Source organism: Podarcis liolepis (assembly GCF_965112155.1).
Source record: "Podarcis liolepis genome assembly, chromosome: 7".
In the NCBI taxonomy this organism is placed as follows: domain Eukaryota; kingdom Metazoa; phylum Chordata; class Lepidosauria; order Squamata; family Lacertidae; genus Podarcis; species Podarcis liolepis.
Window position 1 is genome coordinate 21141688 of NC_139561.1, and position 20112 is coordinate 21161799.

At 47.2% G+C, this 20112-nt stretch overlaps 1 protein-coding gene across 5 annotated transcripts in view; it reads left to right on the forward strand.

Annotated features, from left to right (window-relative positions):
- AGRN (agrin) overlaps positions 1 to 20112 on the forward strand; it is a 240152-nt gene that overhangs the window by 158433 nt on the left and 61607 nt on the right. For all 5 annotated transcript variants that reach the window (XM_083512750.1, XM_083512751.1, XM_083512752.1 and 2 more), the window contains 3 exons: positions 6166 to 6387; positions 13153 to 13347; positions 15129 to 15329. In XM_083512750.1, coding sequence (XP_083368876.1) covers positions 6166 to 6387; positions 13153 to 13347; positions 15129 to 15329 — 618 coding nt within the window. The remainder of the gene's footprint in view (positions 1 to 6165; positions 6388 to 13152; positions 13348 to 15128; positions 15330 to 20112) is intronic.

A 20112-nucleotide genomic window follows, 5' to 3' on the forward strand; every position in this document is an offset into this window, starting at 1 on the left:
CCTGTGTTCCTACGCCATGCCACTTGCTGGGCATGGAAAACCCTTAACTCTTTATGCATGCAGGAATAAATTCCCCGTTTGTGGAGTCCATCTGCATCGACGGTGGCTCATCACAAATTCTTCCAAAAGAAGGTTCCAGTTTGCATACACTGCAGGGGAAGCCCATTCATGCCATGGGCTCAGTTAGTTACATCTGTCAGAACCTTGAGCTTCTTGGTTGCTAGGGCAAGTAATGCTGTGCTATAAGGCAAACAAATAAGATATCTATCTCTGCAAGGAGCATTTAACCAAATGAGCTCCCATCTACAGTCTGAAGAGGTATAGCCCTGACACAAGGTTTCCGCTTCACTGAGGCCTAAGAGTAGTAATTGTCTATCCATTGCGCTGTCCATGCATCACACCCTCCTGTCTGTCTGTCTGTCTGTCTGTCTGTCTGTCTGTCTGTCTGTCTTCCATGTCTCCCACCTTCTTTCTGTCTGTCTCCTCCTTTCTCTACTTGTTCAGGGCTGTTGTCTGAACCCCATGGAATGTGGTCTCTCCTCCCCCAGCCACACGCACATACCGCCCCTGTAATGCCTCATCCCTGCCTTTGGCTTTCCTCTTTTGGCCTGTAAGCATCCTGAGACTGCATAGTACCAGCATATGGCCTTTGGCAGAACAACAGCAGTTCCTCCCCCTCCCCACCCCTGCATTCACCCGCCCACCCTTTGATCCTGTTGCCTGCCGGTTGCATGAAGATTATGAATCCAGTGAAAACTCTTAAGCAAGAGAGACTGCTTTTGAAACACCGAACAACCTCCTGCGCGGCTTAGGGTGACCTTGAGGCTGAGGAGAACTCCTGCAGCGAGGAGGAATTCCAACTTAAGACTTGGCTGCGGTGGGAGGGTCTCGCCTGTGGATTGATGGGGGGCAAAGCACTTTCCCGCCCACAATTCTGTAGGCAAGCACAGAACTAGGCAGCTGGAGAACCAGAGCTGCTTCTTCGCTACCGTTACTTAGAAGCAGCAAAGCTTCCAGCCCTCATGAAACTTGTGGGAGGTGATGTCACGGAAGGTGCAGACAGGGGTGAGCAAATCGTCACATAGCATCGAAGCCCACTGAGTAACTGTGGGGCAGTCTCTCTCTCTCAGCCTAGCCTACTTCACAGGACTGCTGCGAGGATAAAATGGGGAGTAGTGGGACCTGAACTCCTTGGAATAATAATACAAATGCATTATCATCAACAACAACATTCGCTCTCACCCTCAGCAGGGGAGGGCCTCAGAGCCCTAAAGCTCCTTGCCCGCCACTGCAAACAGCAGTGGCAAAATAAATGGAAAAATGCCGGTGTGTGTATAAATACACCCACAAGTTTGTTTCATGGGCATCATTAGTACCAGTTAGAGCATTTAGCTTTTCACGGCAAAGAAATTTGGTTTACTTTGAGATAGCTAGTTTACTTTTATCTTATTTTAAAAGATGTAGACTTCAGGGGAGGGGGCAGGAAAGCATGTTGGAATAGACTCTAATTCAGACAAGTAGGTAGGTTTGTGCTCTGTCAGCTTGGGGTAATTTGCTTATAAGGAATGGGCGGCCATTGTCTCCCCCCCATCTCCTTTTCTCCATTTTGAAACCAAGAAAGTTGCCACCAAGCTTTCTCCCCTGAGTACGTTGAGTAAGCATGGGGTAGCTTTTGGTTTGCCCAAAAGACAAATAGATTCCTGAATAGATTCCTATATTACCTCACACATCTTTTTGATGTGAGGGCGGTAGGGTGGCAGAATACCTCCACTGTCCCTCCCCTCATGCTCACAATTAATGGCACCATTGCGGCTGCGACAACAGGAGTCAACTGTGCGGCCATCATGGGCCTTCCCTCTGCCTCTTCGTCCTGTTTGCTTAGAAGCTCCAAAATGGAACTGGGAAAGGGGAGCAGGAGGGGGCGTACCTGCCCAGGTGACGTTGATAAAGGAGCCCCATTACAGAGCAGGTTCTGTTGAGGGAATAGATTACCCTTGGAAGGGACAATGAGGCATTCATTCTCATAAATAATGCTGTGAGGGGGAATCGCCCCAGCAAAGTGGGGCATGGGCCTGAAAGGAAAGTTGGGATATATATACACACACAGAGAGAAGATTTAGTAGACATTGTTTGTTAATGTATTTGTCCTGCCTTCCATTTGTCCCACCTTCCATCCAAGGGGGTTCAAGGCAGTGTACATGGATGGCTCTCCTCCCACCATTTTATCCTCACAACAACCTTGTGAGGTAAATTAAGCTGAGAGAGGTCTATATAAAGCTTTAATTAGGCTGAGTGAGATGGCTGCCTCAAGCAGCTGATATTGGGTGTCACAGAAGGACAGCCAATTGTTACTTTCTTTCTGTATATTTAAAGCACATGGCTTTCCCCAAGAGAATCCCAGGAACTGTAGTTTCCCCCACCCTTTGCAGAGTTACAATTCCCAGCCTCCTGGTTCCCATGATTTTTCAGGGGAAGCTATGCTGTTCAAATGTGTGGTGAGAGGGTGACCTCCAGGGCAAAAGTAACTCGGCCTGCCTTGAATACTATGCACCTTGACTCAGGAGGTGGCAAGATTTTCCACTGGCAAAATGTATTGCACTGTCCCTAACTTGTTCACACATGCACGTTAACTGAAGATCAGTTTTAATGAGAAACGTGTGGTGAACATGTAAGTAGGGTTATATGTACAGCCCTTCTGGCCGCTGGCCCAAGGTCACCCAGAGAGGAGGGATTTCAACCCAGGTCTTCATGCTCCTAGTCAGACACTTAGGCCGCATACTATACATTGAAAGCAGATTTCTACAATTCTCAATGCCCTAAACAAACTACAGTTCCCATGATTCTTTGAGGGGAGGTGACTCTTTAATTGTATGGTGACACCGGCTCCCAGGACAGCGGCGTAGCGTGGGTTGTCAGCACCCGGGGCAAGGCAAGTAATTTGCGCCCCCTAATCCCTAACCTGCCGCCGCTGCCAACTTCTTGCTGCTGCCTGGACTGGTCTGGTGTGGTACTCTCCCGCGCTCAGCGCTGCGCTGGGCGGCCGCTGCACTGTCCCTCCCCCAGATAGTCCCTCGCTCTCTCTCCGCACCGCACGCCTGGCACCCCCCCCCCACAGTGGGCGGCGACCCAGCGGCTCGGATCGGATTCGCACAGCCAGCACTGCAGTGAGAGAGAGTGAGTGAGTGAGCCAGGTAGGGGCAGAGAGCTGAGAGTGCGAGCGCCCCCCCAGATGTTGCGCCCGGTGCGGACGGCCCCCCTGCACCCCCCACGCTACGCCACTGTCCCAGTCCTTACCCTTTTGTCAACAGTAGTTCAGAAATGACACAGTGCGGAAACAAAATCTGTGGGAACCATTCTCTCTATGGAGGGGAAAAGGCCCCCCTCAGAGGTGGCTCAAAATAGTGAAGTGCCAGAGGCAGATAAACAACCCACCCCCTGGCAGAAGTGTTTTAATCGTTTAATTAATTGGCCGTTTGCTGCCCTTTTAATGCATTATTATCCCTTAATCCTTAGCTAACACCACAGGCACCCTGGTGTCGGTAGTTCTATGGTAACATTTATATATGGAACCCCCACAAAATTGGAATAGGGGAATAAAGTCCTCTTTACTGAGGAGTTGGTGCTCCCTCCTTGCTTTAACTTATGCCTCAGCGTAAAAAGAAGCCAGAAGTTAATACCCTGAAGGATTTGTGTTAACTTTTCATGCTTAAGACGGATGCTTAGGTCAGGTGTGCAGAACATTGAGCGCACCAGATGTGGGCTAGTGGTGATGGGAACTGTAGTCCTGCAACATCTGGAAGGCCAAATGTTCCCCACACCTGGCTTAGAAAACATGGAAGTGGTTCTATAGGGACAGCCCCTTTTACTGGAACAAGTGTTTTTTGCTGGCAAAAGCAGTCTCCCTTGCTCCCCACTTAGGACTGTGTTTAGGGTGGGTCTTTTGCAAATCTGAAGCAGGGTGGTAGTGGTCTTGGGGATGTGCGTATCTGCCACACTGTGCCTCTTGGTGGAAGACAAGGGGGTGGGGAGTGAGTTGGGATGAGAGAGTTAATGTGGCAAAGGATTCTAAGATGTGTGATAAAGAGAGATAATCCTCTCCCTGACCCGCTGTCAGCTATGTGCTTCTGCCATGTATGAACAATAAAGGATGGCTTTCGCCTAGTCGTGGTTGAAAAGAATATGAATGGGCTTCAGAAATTCCTTTGGCTGACATCAGATGTTATCAATAAGGACTAGCTGCTTAGGGAAATCTGCGGTCCTGAGCAGCTGTGTCAGGAAATAAAACAGTACTACTTTTAGTTGGCACATTGAAGATGCTTTTGTATTCACAATGAAACAGTTAGATGCAGACCCAGGAGTCCCAGTCCTAATTCCAAATTTCTAGGTGCTGGACTATGCTGATTCTCAAAAGTGGCATCATGTCAGAAGCTGGGTTTGATTACTCATGATGAAATAGTTTAAAAAATAAATAAATGTAAAGGGGTCAGAATTCTTCAAATATAGTTTTGAATATTTCTTCCACCAGGAGGCAGTGTTTGGTTTGGGGGAGGTCATTGTTTTTTTAACTTGCCCTTTGACCCCTCTAAACCAAGGAAACCCTCCTAACTGTGAACAGAGGACAAATGAGGTACCCTAGTTTTCTTTTACACTGACAAGAGGCCTCAAAGCATGCAGGAGTCCTGATAAAATAACCAAGCCATCACTCATGAGATCTAGGCACATGCCTTGCTGCAAAATTTTGGAAATGTGAATTGCAAAATACGCTTTCCCTTTACAAATCCAGGAAACACCCTTTTGACATTTGGGTTAGTCATGTGCTTCCAAATTTTGTTTTCCTCTCCCAAAAACCAAAGTGTTCAGGATTTCAGAATTCTGAATATCTTGGCTAAACTGTCTTCTACTTCCTTAAAAAGAAGGAGCAATATTGTGCTGACTGACTAAAGGGAAGAGCAGTAGCTTTTTGGCTGCACTCCAGGAGATTTTTCTTCAGTCAGATAGATTTATCGCTCCCTGCCAAATAGTGAACTGTGGAACCTATAATGAAGGGTTGGCAAACACATGCTAGACTTATTTCCATGTTTTGAGGTTTTTGGCATGGTAAGGGGTAAATGATAGCATCTATGCCTTGAAACCTTCATATAGTTGGATGACAGGAGCATGAATACAGAGGGTCATATCCAGCATTTGTTTATCCACTAGCTCAAAGCCACTTGCATTAGTGGACAGGGGAGTTCTAATGTTGCACACCAGAGGAATCGAACACAATAGCTGTGCCGGTGGATATGTGTTGTGCAACACGATTGCATGATCTGATGTGTAGCAAAGTTACTACCGACTTGCTTAGGCATTTTCGCACAGCGATGTTCCTCTGGCATAAACGTTTCGCCAGTAGCACAAGTTATAAGCTAGGTACCGTATTTTTCACTCTATAGGACGCACCCGACCATAGGACGCACCTTGTTTAAGAGGGGGAGAACAAGAAAAAAAATTCTCCCCCTCTCTGCTCAGTGCTCCCCGAGCTTGTGGGGCTGGCAGTGGGGGGAAGCACTGCTTTCCCCCAACGCCAGCCTCAAAGACCAGGTCGGGGAGCAGCACAAAGGCTGCACGCAGCCTTCCTGCTGCCCCCCGAGCTTCTGGGGCAGCAGTTCCCCCCACCGCCAGCCTCAAAGATCCCTGAAGCCTTCGGAGCGCAGCGCGAGTTCCCACTGCGCTCCGCAGGCTTCGGGTTCCTTTTGCTGAAGCCAGGAGATGCTCTCCCGGCTATCCCTGAAGCCTGGAGAGCAAGAGGGGTAGGTGCGACCAACCCCTCTCTCTCTCCAGGCTTCAGCGAAAGCAACACAAAGCCTCCGGAGTGCGGAGGGAGCGCTCCCTCTGCGCTTCGGAGGCTTCGCGTTGCTATCGCTGAAGCCAAGGAGCCTGCATTCGCTCCATAGGATGCACACACATTTCCCCTTAATTTTTGGAGGGGGAAAAGTGCGTCCTATAGAGTGCAAAATACAGTAATTTTTAACTGAGTGCTGCATTGGATGCAAACCATATTCCGCCCGTTCAATCCGTACACTTGGAGATGGAGACCCTCCCTCACCTACTGCGTCTGAGCAGAAGATTTGTAGGTGAGCAAAACACTTAACAAGCTTTGCTTTCTCTCCCTACTTCTTGATCCAGATCTTGGCACGCCTAGCCCCTGCCTGAGTGTTGAGTGCACTTTTGGGGCTACCTGCGTGGTGAAGAACCAGGAAGCGGTGTGCGAATGCCAGCAAGTGTGCCAGAGCATCTACGACCCGGTCTGTGGCAGTGATGGCCTCACCTATGGCAACCCCTGTGAGCTTGATGCCATGGCTTGCGCCCTCCGGAAGGAGATTAGGGTGAAACACAAGGGCCCTTGTGGTGAGTTTATAACCAGGAGATGGGTTTTTTAGCCTCCGAAGTGGGAGATTTTCATCCTGATCTGTACGTGTATTGGATTTGAAATCGTTTCTACATATGAAATAGTTTTTTATATGTGCAGTTGGTTTTTACTGTTTTTTATATAACTGTTTTTAATATATGTTTTTATACATTGTTGTATTTATTTACTTACTTATATACCATGCATCATAAAAAAAGGACAGCCCCACATATAGCTCATTGCAGTAATCTAACTTCAAGGTTAATAATAGTAACAACAACAACGATGACGATAATATGATGCATACGGTAATACGATAAAACGATGACCCTACAGTCACTGGCCTAAGGTCACCCACTAAGAATGGATAAAAAATTAGTAGTGGTCCTCAGTCTCTGGTGGTGCCTGCAGGTTTCTCAATTTTTTTGCCCCAGGGAGCACAGCCAGTGGCCAGGGATGATTACGATGATCAAATTTATATCCTTTTCATTTCACTTTTAATTTGTATACAACCTTTCTATGTAACTATATACAAGGCAGTTTACAAGTTGAAGAAGCAACAACAAACATCACACACCTTGTAGCAATCTGATCCGATACAAAAAAGTTATAATAAAAACATAACCTTAAAATTACCTATATCTAATTAAGTCATGTTGAATAATCCATCATAATAAAATAGGACGCAGATTAATTAAATATCATCAAATAATAATTAAACGAAAATTCACTCTTAATATTGATAATAAATAATTACTAAACTGTAATCAATAAAAATAACAGTAGGTCACAATGCATAAAATACCACAAGTGATAAAACAATTAAAAACAACTAATACAGAGGCAGCCTGGGGATGTTCTCAACTTTAAAGGCTTGTTGGAAGACGGTAGTCAATCAAAAAGACAACAGAGACAGTGCTGGCACTGGGAGCTGATGGGAGTGGTCTTCCAGCAGCATCAAGACAGGTTTGCCCCACCTCTGTTTTAAAAGCGGGGTGAGGATACGTCCTGATCCAGGACAGTGTACCTTCAGGGTCCTTGGCACAGCAGGTTGAAAAAGCATAGGTAATGATGCTGCCTTCTGCAGCCCTGTTTTTAAATCGCTTGAGGTTTTATTTGACTGTTTGTACTTACTATGATTTTGTTGCCTTTTTAAAGATGTGGTTAAAATTAGTAGTAGTAGTAGTAAACTGCCACAACAGCCCGAAGAGACTGATTTGAACGGGTGGAATCCCACTATTGCCATCCTCCTCATTCATTGTCCATTTCTCCCTTAGGTCCTTCCACCCTTGAGAAAAAGAGCCTTGATAGGTTTTCCCCTCCTCAATATAATGCATACCATGTGTGACTGAACTAACCATGCAATATAGAGAAGGGCTGTAACTCAGTGGGGGGAGAGCTTGATCCTCCAGGTCAGTCTGGAAAAACTCCCTCTCTGAAACCCCGGAGAGCTGCTGCCAGTCGTCTTAGCCAGTACTGAGTTAGATAGGCTAATGGTTTGACTTGGTGTACGGCAGATTCCTTTGCCTTAAGGGAAGGGCTGTAGCTCAGTGGCAGACAGTGCTTTTTTAATAGAAAAATACTCACCATGAAGTTGTTACAGTAAGTGCCACACTTTTAAACAACAAAAGGTACCGGTACTCTGTACCATTGAGTACCCCCTGAAGAGGGAAAAGGCACTGGTTGTAGAGCAGAAGGCGCCAGGTTCAATCCCTAGTGGCATCTCCAGGTAGAACCAGGAAAGATAACTGCCTGGGACCTTTGGAGATCTGAGTAGACAGTCCCAATGATCTGACTTGGTTACATGAAACACCTTCCGACAGCGATATGCTGAGCTCGTTTGCTGGGGGAAGCATCGGAAAGGGAGCCTTCGTGTCTCAAAACTCTTACCTTGGCAGAAAGACACTCCTTGGCTTAACCGTTTGTGCTGGTGTCCTCTTGCATTCAGTAACCAAACTGCATGAAATCCTAGAAGAGCAGAAAGCGGTGGGGTGGACAGGGAGGCAGAACAAAGCCCTGCTGCTTTGAGCGGCGGTTACAGAATGGCTTGCTTTTTGGCTGCTAGTCAAAGCGGCTATGGTTACTTAGCAGGCGAGCTGGATGTGCAGGTGAATTTGTATCCCTCGGAAATGTTATTTGCTTCCCACTGATGCCCTAGCAATGGCATGTGATTATGTGCGGTGGAAGCAGGCCGTTTCCCAAGCGTGAACTATCTGTGCGGCAGGGAGATTTGCGGAAGGCGGGGGAGTAGTCCTCATGCCAGAGCATCCATTTGAGTTGTGCCCTTGTACGGTGATGCGCAGCAGCTGACAGCACATTGCCAATTTGAAGCTGTAATTAAATTGGCAGGCGACACACAGAGCGCAGGTTAACATGCTGGGCACGGTGCGCTGGGGGTGTGTCCCACACGAGACCTCGTGGAAGTGTGCAGGAGCTGTGCATGTCAGCATCTCAGCTTTGCATCAGTGTTGCTCTGGCATTAATGAATCTGGGCCGACTTCGGAACACCAGAAGCTGCCTAAAGCCAAGGAACTGCGAGGAATTTAGTTTCTCTATAAATACCCTGCTGCCTTGTGGGATATCTTCAGAAGAAGAAAAGGCTGAGGAGCAAGCCCCACACTAATCTGGAGTCCCTAAGACAGTCCCTAAGGCATGGTGCCTTCTATGCCTCCTTCTGGCAACTCTTGCAGCCAAGCTGGTGCCAAACATATTACTCTGCTTTCCTTCGGACCTCATCCGTGAGGCTGAAAGGGAGATCGTGTCATCTGGACAGCTCAGGAGCTCCATATACTCTGCCCAGACTTGTACCCTGGGGTGATCACTTCAGTGCTGCTAACACAGAGGTTTGACTTCACCCCCAGAAGTGCACTCCATTGTCTCTCGAGTCAGACAGGTGCCAACAGGTATAAAGGCTCCAACCATCCAAACCCAAATAGCAAAACCGCTGAGCGGAGCTCCAGTTAGAGACCTCACAAAGAAACAACCAGGCGATCCATTCCTCCTCCCTCCCTCCCTCCCCCCTCCCCTTCTTCTTCTTCTTCTTTCTCTGGGCACTAAAAGAAGTACGGTTTGGCGAATGAATTATGAAGACGAACTACCCTTCCCAAACCCCTCTTTCCCCCTTCCCGGTCCGCCCCATGCTGCGAACGCACATTGGCTCGAGGAGATGGGGAGAAGGAGATGGCAGGAGCCGTGAATTATTGGTGTCATGTTGTAAATACATCCGCTCCCAGGAAGGCGAAGCTATTAAAATGAGAGAAAGAAGCCCGCAGGGTTGTAGAGCCTGTTTAGAGAGACACAAAGTGTTCATCACCCTCCGCCATGGATTTAATGGGCCCGGCGTGGACTACTCTCCTTTGGCTGCGCTCCGTCCCAAAAGCACTTTCCGACTGATGCTCTTGAATGGCAGTCGGTGAATGCCTCTCAATGCAGAGGAGGAGGAGGAGGGGTGTGGGAAGGGGTGCTATAGTGGATAAAATTAGCTTTGCTGGATCAAGGCAATAGCCTTGTCTAGTTCAGCATTCTGCGCCCAGCCATTATTTTCATCATTTATTTGTTTTGAGAATGTATATCCCACTTTTCACCATCTAGGCCTTAAAGAGGCTTGCAGTGATTAAAATCTACCATGTACAAAATTCGACACATAAATTAAACCTCAAAATTTAGAAGTCTTTAAAATTTTAATCCCAGAAATCGGGGGGGGGGGGCGGGAACGACAATGTTAAAATACCAGAGGAGCTTTCATGATGCAGAGACCTTCTGAAATAAAATGATTTTAGCCAGGCAGTGAAACTTCCACTATCTTGACATCTAGTGGGAGGGAGTTCCACAGTGTTGGGCCTGAAGACACAGCTCCTTGTTGATAGGAGTTGTGTTTCTTGTCTATGTGGGGGAGGGCACTACTCCAGATGATTTTGGCGACTGGATTGGGGCATACAGGGTTAGGGAGTTTAGGGTGAACTGGAGCCTGATAATTACTTTATTTATTAAATTTCTATCCTGTCCTTCCTCTGTAAAGGAGCTGAGGGTGTCAAGCAGCAAAGCAGTAAAACAGCACAATTAAAAATAGAAGAAATAAAACATGAAGAATGCGTAAAAACATTTCAACACTTGTAAGAGCATCTAAACACACTTTAAAGCCATCACATATCCTAATAATGTAAAGGTTTTCCAAAACGGGGTATTTCAGGGATGCTTTCAGATATTCCTCCTGATGGTTAATAATGTGGGAGGGAGACAAACCTCACTGGGTGGGGGGGAGGGGAGGCATTCCTGCACAAACAGGGAACTTCCACCTCCTTCCCCTGCCCAAAGGAGGCTCCAAGCTGTGGTTTGAGTGACTCGCCCCAAGTGGCAATTGCACAGAGAGCTCAAGGTTCCTGGTTCTAGCCTCAGTGTGGCTCCTGACATCTCAGCAAGAAGGACTATGAAGGGCTTCCCATTCAGACTATAACTTTTCACCGGGGTGATGACACTCTTGACCCATGACAGTAACACACGGCCTGGTTCCTGAAGCAGACTTCTGGCTCTCGCTAGGCTTACCAGTGACTTACGGCTCAGCCCCGAGAATGTGAAGAGAAGACGCCTGCCTTGGAATGCATGGCAGACAAACCATAGCTTGCCAGTTCGTGTCCATGATGGTTTGGGGGATGGGGTATATCTCTGTTCTACATATTGCATTCACAGTACCAATTGTCAATATAACCAGTGTATGCTTGAAGACCCTGCTAATGAGTCTGGCCATTGTGATTAATGCATTGTTAACCTCAAGATTTGATTATTGCAGTGCAATCTATGTGGGGCTACCCTTGGGCAGGGTCTGGAGACTCCAGCTAGTGCAAAATTCTGTGGCTAGATGGTTGATAGGGACAGACCATTGCCAGCACATAACTCCCATGCTCAAAAAACATGCATTGGCTGTCCGTATGCTACCTGGCCAGCTTCAAGGTTCTTGGATTAATTTACAAGGCCCTTAACAATTTGGGTCCAGGATACTTCAAGGACCACCTAATCCCTTATAACCCTGCCTGATCATTGGGGTATTTGTGGGAATCACAGTTAGTGGTACCCCATGTCTCAGATGAATGGCTTATATACACCTTAGTCTCAGTGTTGCCCTTGTAGAACTCAGCAGGAAGGAAAAGGATGGGGACAAATCTTGAATTAGTTGACTCCACCTATCATTGGCATTGACTCTGGCTTCAACCACTGTCTGGGCTGCCTGTCTCCTGCCCCATCAGTCCCAGTGAACACCAGTCATCTAAGATAGCTTAGTGGCGCCCTCCCTGTGGAACACCCTCCCACCAGATGTCAAAGAGAACAACAACTACCAGACTTTTAGAAGACATCTGAAGGCAGCCCTGTTTAGGGAAGCTTTTAATGTTTGATGTATTACAGTATTTTAATTTTTTTTGGAAGCCGCCCAGAGTGGCTGGGGTATAAATAAATTATCATTATCATCATCATCATCATCATAGAATTGTAGAGTTGGAAGGGACCACCAGGGTCATCTAGTCCAACCCCCTTGGACCCCTGACCCTGAGATTAAGAGTCTCATGCTCTATCGACTGAGCTATCCCATGGCTAGTGTTGGGTGAGGCTCAAATCAAGCCAAGCTCTCCCTCCTCCACAAACTAAAACAGCTCCCTTTAATCTGAGCCAACCCAACCCAAACCAAACTGATATTTGTCTTTGAAGTAAGCATCAAAAATCCAAGACTTGTGTTTTCCCACTAGGAAATATGGCATTTTTATTCATGACCCATAGGCACTTGCCATGGCCTTGACAACCCTTCCCCCACCCCCGTGGTCACTTTTGCAGCTCCCAATCAAGTTAGGAGGGTGAGTGTGTGTGGGAAGATTTGCAAAGAGGGCCAGACAGATTGCAGGGACCTGCTTTAATGACAGAACCACATTAGAGAGGACCCCGTGAGTACCAGCAAATTGCAAAGCTCCACATTTCTCTAGTAGATCTGGAAGGTCCCTTCCACAGCTGCTGATTTGCAGTTGTGCTTTCCTCTTGATACGAGCTTGTGGCTTAATACAGCTTTATAAGTGTGCCCGACCCGGCACTCCCTCCTGCCTCCCCTGTTTGGAAGCGTACAACAGCACACGGAGCTCGTGTGACATTTTGTGGCTCTGGCTCTTGGCTTTGACAGATTTAATGGCTGGTTGTCACCCCTCTGTCTCTGAGTGCCCCTCTCTTCCCCTTCCGTGGGGGTCAGCCTCCCTCTGTGTCGGCTGCACTGAATTGAGCTGAAGAGGGGGGTAGGGGTGGGGGTGGGAGATTACAGCAGGATTTTACGACCGCCCTGACACTTCATTAAGACGGAGAAGAAAAAGAGACGCTTGCCTGGCTCTCCCATTACCATATTCCATCCTCAGCCAAGACAGTGCTCAGGGTCAGCTGGAGGCTTTGACAGAGGCTGTTGAAAAAGGGGGTGCTGCCTCTTGTGGGTACTGAACTGCCCTCTGCTGGTTTTATTGCTGAAACACTAAGCTGAAGTGACCACAACTCAGGTAGAGCACCTGAGAAGGTCCCATGTTCATTCCCTGGCACCCCGGTTTAAAAAGATCTCAGTTAGCAGGTGATGAGAAAGACCTTGGGGGATCTTCTACCAGTCAGTCATATGGGCAATTTGCAGTGCCATCTACGTAGGTGTTTCATAGGACGTTCCCTCACATAACCTGAGACTGACCTGTACAGTTTGGATGACCACCACGCTTCCTTCCTTAACCAGTGAGTTCCCTCTCCTTTATTTTTAGCCCATTGTGGGAAATGTCAGTTTGGTGCCATCTGCGAGGCAGAGACGGGGCGGTGCATTTGCCCCACCGAGTGCGTCCCCTCTGCTCAGCCGGTCTGCGGCACGGACGGAAATACCTACGGAAACGAGTGCGAACTCCACGTGCGGGCCTGCACCCAGCAGACCAACATCGAGGTGGCGGCACAAGGCAACTGCAGTGAGTCCCTGCCTCTCTTTGCTCTAGTTCTCATCGAGGTGATCACCCTACCCCTGAGTCGCAGCATTTGAGACTGCAGGCATGGTCTCACGTAATGGAACGCCCCTGCCTTCACAAAAGCCACTGAAAATTAAAACGCACCGAAAGCAAGTGTGCCAAGAAAAATGGTTTGCACACAGCCTTCTCCCTGCAGTGCTAGTTTTCTATGTGCAGATGTATATTTTGGGGAGTTATTTTTGGTATGGAGTAGTTTTCCATTCAATGAGCCTACTCTTGCATTCTAGGAACCTAGGAAGCTGTCCTTATACTGAATAAGACTGTAAAAGTCCCTTTGTCATTGAAGCAGTATACAAATGAATAATAAAATTACAAATAGTGTTATAACAACAACAACAATAATAATAGTAATCGGTATTGTCCTTGCTAACTGGCAATGGTCCTCCAGAGTTTGGGGCAAGGGACATCCCCAGCCCTATGTGGAGATGCTGGGGATTGAACCTGAGACCTTCTGCATGCAAAGCAGATGTTCTGCCTCCGATCTGTGTCCCTTCCCCTAAAGTGGCAAGAGCCACTGAGATCCCGCCAGTGAGAACACGACACTCCTCTAAACAATTTCCTTAAGGGGCAGCGCTGGGTTTGTGCGTCCTCAGGAACAGAGGAACCTCATTTGGGTTTCCCAGATAAAGCGAACGGCGAACTCTCAGCACTGCCGCCGGGTGATTGGGTACTTGAATATCCACCTCGTCAGCACGAGATAACAAGCAGCTTGATTTCTCAAGGACTTTTGCCTCGCAGAGTTTGCAGGCTGGAAAAAACTCAAGGCAAAGATTTCTTCAGAGATAGTTAAGAGATTTATAAGGGGATCTCTACGTGTAATTGGATTGTTTATGTTTTTTAAAAGTTGCTTTATGGTTTTAATTGCCTTTTGCAAACAGCCTCGGGCGGGCAAGCGGGTGGGGGGTGTCCTCCCTAGCATCATCAGCATGCCAGAACAATGTTGTTGCTTGCTGTTTGTTTTTTTGCAAGGGAAGCAGAAGGCCCCCGATTCAAACCCTGGCATCTCCCAGACAGGGGTGGGAACACCCCCTGTCTGGAAACCTGGGAAGTTGTTGCCAGTCATTGTAGACAATACCAGGTTAGATGGAGTAGTGGTCTGACTTTGTATAAAGCAGCTACCCATGTTCCCATGTTTTTAAGCCCAGGACAAGCATCAGCAGTGGGCATTTGAACTACAGCAGTTACCCAGTGCTGAAGCCAGGCCTGGGGCAGAGGGGGCCAGCACCCACCAAGTAAGAGGTGGTGCAACTCTCCCAGATTAATGTTTCCTTTCAGGTACCCCTTATAAACTTTCTGAGCATGTGATGATATGACTGTTGGATGTACCCAAACAAGCTCTAAGGATGTCATAGATGGCAGTGGATTTAACCTCTAAGCTGCTGGGCCAAAGAGAATCCTTTTTCTACTTCCCCACTAGTCCAAAGCACAAAGCTTAGTGGTAGAGCATCTGTTTCGCATTCGTCTGCAGAAGGTTTGGGTTCAAAACTTGCCATCTCCATGTTATGTTATGTTCAAGGCTGCAAATGACCCCTGACTTTGGGGAGATATTGCCCATCAGTGGAAACAAGACTAATCTAGATGGGCCAATGGTCTGACTCAGTATAACTCAGATAGCTTCCTGTATTCCCATGTTTGCCCCACAGGCTAATGATTCTCTTAGTATCTAATGCAGTTGCTTTTCTTCCTCCTCTCCCCCCACCCCACCCGGCTTTTCCCACCTCTAGAAACCTGTGGGACTACGACATGCTCCTTTGGGGCCATATGTGTGGGTGGGCAGTGCATCTGCCCACGCTGCGAGAAGCAACCTTTGGCCCGAGTGTGCGGGAGCAATGGTGTCACCTACGACAATGCGTGCGAGCTGCGGGTGGCGGCTTGTCAGCAGAAAAAGGACATTGAGATATCAAGGACGGGCCCTTGCGAGGATGGTAAGTCTTCTCTCCCTCCTCCTAGCAGCAGGATGGTAAGCAGGAGTGGAGAACTGGATCTGGCTGGCATGGCAGATTCTACACCCATGGACCAACTTTGACGTGTGATCAGGGCCCACCCACCTCTCCAAATTCAAAGGGGCTTATTGTAACTGCTATATCAGTGGTGATAGTAGGCTCCTTTGAAGTCCCTTTACAGGGGCAGCTTTATGCAGCTGATCCCAGTAGGGCTTGCTATCAGTGCCGATAAGCTGATTGGCACTGACAGCAAGCCCTTCTTGCAAAGGAACAACCAGGAGCTCACTTTAAGCTCCTGCATCTTCTTTGTAACCACATCCTTTCCCGCTCGGCACCTGACATCACATATGTCATCAGATGCGGGGCAGGTGGGCATGGTTTGGGAGAAATGACACCATGGACCAAATTGAGATGCGTTCCAGGCCTCATTTGACCCGCAAGCCAGAGGTTCCCCACCTCAAAGTAAAACATTTTCCAGTAGATCCATTTTCCTTTCATTTCTGTAAAGCATAGCCCCAGAACTTGTTTAATACTGAAACAAAAATTCAGAACAATTACTGAATTTTCAAAACTTGAGCTTTGGAATCTAAATTTGACCTTGAAATTCAAAATTCTTCTCTTTTGATCTGCTGAATGAATGAATGAATGAATGAATGAATGAAACTGAATTCTTACTAAGTTCCTGAGACAAGTCATCTTGGTCAAATATTGATACTGTCCCATGCTGGCTGTTACATGTTCCCCCGCCCCACAACAAAACTTGCTGATCATAAACTCCAAATTTTGCCTTGCCAGTTTAGCATTTGTAGCAAAAGACCGAGCCCTGTGTGAATAGAATCAAACTTGCTGATAGATTCCAGCTCCCTGGTTTCCTCCCTTTTGAAAGTCTTTTGCCGAAAAAACGATGGCTTTACGGTCAGCAGCAAAGGTGTCCCTGAGGAATTCAAAATGTTCCCCCATCTGTTTTTAGAAACTTGGCATATATTTTTTTTGGCGTCAGGTTTCTGCCTGTTTATTCTTACGCACAGACAGTGTGGCCTGTGGAGGAGGTTCTGACCCTCCCTTTGTGCCCACCCCCTCACTTCCCCCCTCGTTGCACCTGAGCCCTATTGTAGGCCAGGTGTGCTCTCCTCCTGTTGCCTAGCAACCCCTTGCACACCTCTGAGTTTGGGGTGCGTGTGCTCGCGTGTGCACTCTGTGCGCGTGTGGAAGCTGCTTTGCTTCTCTGTTCATTAAGCTTCCCTGCCTCCCGGTTCTGTCACAAGCTGCTCTTCCACCCGCCCCCCCCTTTCCCTCCCATAACCCTCCTTCTCATTGTCTTTTTATCTGCCAATAATGAAAGGTGACGGCACGTAATAGGCCTCGGCAAAGAGGTTTATCAGTGCTTTAATTTCACACTTCAAAGAGTGGAGAGAGGTGGGTGGAGAAAGCACCCGGCTGCTGTTCTCTCCCCTTCTCTTCCTCGTTCCTCTCTCACTTTCCTATCACCGTGAGAGGAAGTTAGGACGAAAAGAGGACAAGGCAGGGCCCTTATTTGGCCAAGCCTTGGCTCCAGAATGGCACTGCCGAGCTCTGAAGCCTGTCTCTTTAAGGCATGTGAAGGAAGGAGAAAGGAGAGACTTTGAGTGCAGAAGGCAGGGATAAGGAACCTCAGACCCCCATACCATATCTGTCCCCACTCCAGGGCTCTCTGTCTTGCCCTCAGATTAACAACAACAACAATTTATTTCTACACCACCCATCGGGCTGGGTCTCCCCAGCCACCCTGGGCAGCTTCCAGCAAAGTATTAAAATACAGTGATCTGTTAAACATTAAAAGCTTCCCTAAACTGAACGTTTATGCCTGCTAGAATGTGTCCTTCAACTCTGAGAATGCTTCTTGCTTGGCTGGATGGAGGCTGGAGAAGGGGGTGTGGGTGTGTGGAAAGAAGCCTATACAGAGGTAAAATCACATATCATTTTATATAAATTAAATAAATAATTTCTTTTCGTTGCTGCTGCTTCGTTGTATTCAGTGTTAGCCCTACGCGGAGTAGAATCACTGATGATAATAGATACGCCTCACTAAGGCTCATTAATTCCCATGGGTCTACTCTGAGTAGTACTAGCATCAGATTCAACCTATAGTTATCAATCCGCTCCACACTCACTTTTGCTTCTGGCCACACACACACCACTGGTTTATTGCTGCGAAAGTTGCCTAGAAGGAAATGTCATCCTCGGGCTGAAAAAGTTTTCCCCACCCATTGACAGAAAGAATCTATCTCTCTGAGTGCTGGGTGTTAATGGGGAAGCCCAGCAAATAAAGAAATAAATCTGAGATTTGAGATGCCAGAATCCGTGGGTAGGAGATGCCAGAGTCCGGCCCAATCGCCTTCGAAATCTGGCCCACGGATGGTCCAGGAATCATCGTGTTTTTACATGCGCAGAATGTGTCCTTTTATTTAAAAGGCATCTCTGGGTTATTTGTGGGACTTGCCTCGTGTTTTTACATGAGTAGAATGTGTATTTTTATTTAAAATGCATCTCTGGGTTATTTGTGGGGCATAGAAATTCGTTCATTCCCCTCTCCCCCAATATAGTCTGGCCCACCACATGGTCTGAGGGACGGTGGACCGGCTCCCTGCTAAAAAAGTTTGCTGACCCCTGTGCCAGACCTTGCAGATCCAAAAATGTCATTACCAGAAATGTTTGAATCCAGGTGGACTGGACCCTACAGTTTCCTGGAAAGAGAGGTTGATTGTCAAACCACTCTGGGAATTGTAGCTCTGGGAGGGGGGAAAGGGGTCTCTTAACAACTCTCAGCACTCCTTAACAAACTACAGTTCCCAGAATTCTTTGGGGGAAGCTACAACTGTTTAAAGCTGCTTTAAGGTGAAGGTGGAGCCCGAGTCCGTGACGTTGGTTTCAGCATTTCATCATCCCAGAGATAAGTCCTTGCCTTTGTGTCTCTCCATGCCAGTGAAGAGAATCTGCTCTCTCTGGGAGTCTTGCCTCTTGTTCCAAAGCCGCCTCTACCATGCTGCGCATGCAGTTTAGCCGGGCTGGGACTTCACCAAGAGTTGGGCAAAGGCTGAGGAAGGGAGCAGGCAGCAGAAGATGGCATTTAATCAAAGAGTCCTCCTCATGGAATTCCAAGTTGCTGTCCCTCTGGGAGAAGCACTTGAATAATTCTCTGTGTTAACGCCAACTTCCTGCCTTTGATCGCTCAGTAAAAAGAAAAAAAAGGAAAAGGGGGGGAAAGTATGAAGAAGGGGCACTTTGAAAAATTTTTAAATAAATAAATAGCATTTCATTTGGCGCAAATTAAGAGTAATGCAGGTAAGGCTGAGGAAACCAGTTGGAACTCAGCTCTGTGTGACCTCTTATTAGGGAGATGCTCCCTCATGCTGGGCAAGTTTAGAATTTGATACTGGAATAGCTCTGTGTGGGGGTGTGGTTGCAGTTAATAAATAAAGCAATTCGTCCATTTCTCTGTGCCTAGGGAAATGTAAAAGTTAAATTCTGCAACCAGTCTCAATGAGACTGGTTGAGCGTGGATTCCAAACCCATAGCCAGAAAGTCTGCGGAAGGCTATAAGGAATCGTGGCAGAGCAACCAAATCATACGTGGATGATGGCCTAGCCTAGTAATTAAACCCAAATTCCCTCCAGGTGTTGTTGGACTCCCATCTGCTCCAGCCAGCATGGCCTAGGACAGGCACCCCCCAAACTTGGCCCTCCAGCTGTTTTGGGACTACAACTCCCATCATCCCTAGCTAACAGGACCAGTGGTCAGGGATGATGGGAGTTGTAGTCCCAAAACATCTGGAGGGCCGAGTTTGGGGATACCTGGCCTAGGATAAAGGGGTGTGTGGGAGTTATAGTCCGCAAAAGTTAAAAGTAGTTTGACTAACTTGGCAGACAGCAAGTGATAAGCTTCACCCTACTAGAGCCTCCTGTATTTCCAAGTGCTATTTTTCTATAAAAAAAAAAAAGTGCTGGAAACTCGCCACGAACACCTCCCTCGTTCTCTTAGAATAGCAGTGGCACCCACCTGAAAGGTGCCGGAACTGAGTTCCTGTGAGTTCCCCCTGAAAAAAAGCCCTGTGTCTTTCTATGCTGGCTGGGGGGGGGGGGGAAATGTGCTTCCCTCCTTGATTAGCTCACTTCTCCAGTAGCCCGCTGCATGCAATTCCTTGTCACGTATGGCTACCAGGCTAGTGTTTGAATGCAAGGCAATTTTATGATTTTTAAATGTATTTTTTATTGAGTTTAAATATGGGAACAGTGTTGAGAAAACAAATGGCCAATTACACAGAGTTTGCAATATATCAGTCTCGTTGATGTTCGAAGCAGTATTTATTGGGACAATTCTGTTCATCTAAGTACTGTTTTCTATAGAGCCCTATGTACGGGGAGAGTGGGTAATATGTGCCTTTTGACAATGATGCACATTCAATAAATTTGTAACAAACCATGTGCCATTTATCTGTCATCGATACATACCTTTGTGCACTGACCTGGTAGGTGAGGTTTTCCATTAAAACAATTTGCCATTGTTCTTGATATCGGAATCCTAGGAGATTAAGATGAGAAGTCTTCCAGTGTTTTGCAATTACTAGTCTAGCAGCAGCTGCTGTTAGCATAATTATTAAATCCTTTAAGTGTGTATTCTTCACTGAACCTTCAAAGCTCGTTAATAATAATTATTTATTATTTTATTAATTATTTCATGAAATTTATATACAAGTTTATTTTTTTTATTTAAAAAACCCTCAAAGCAG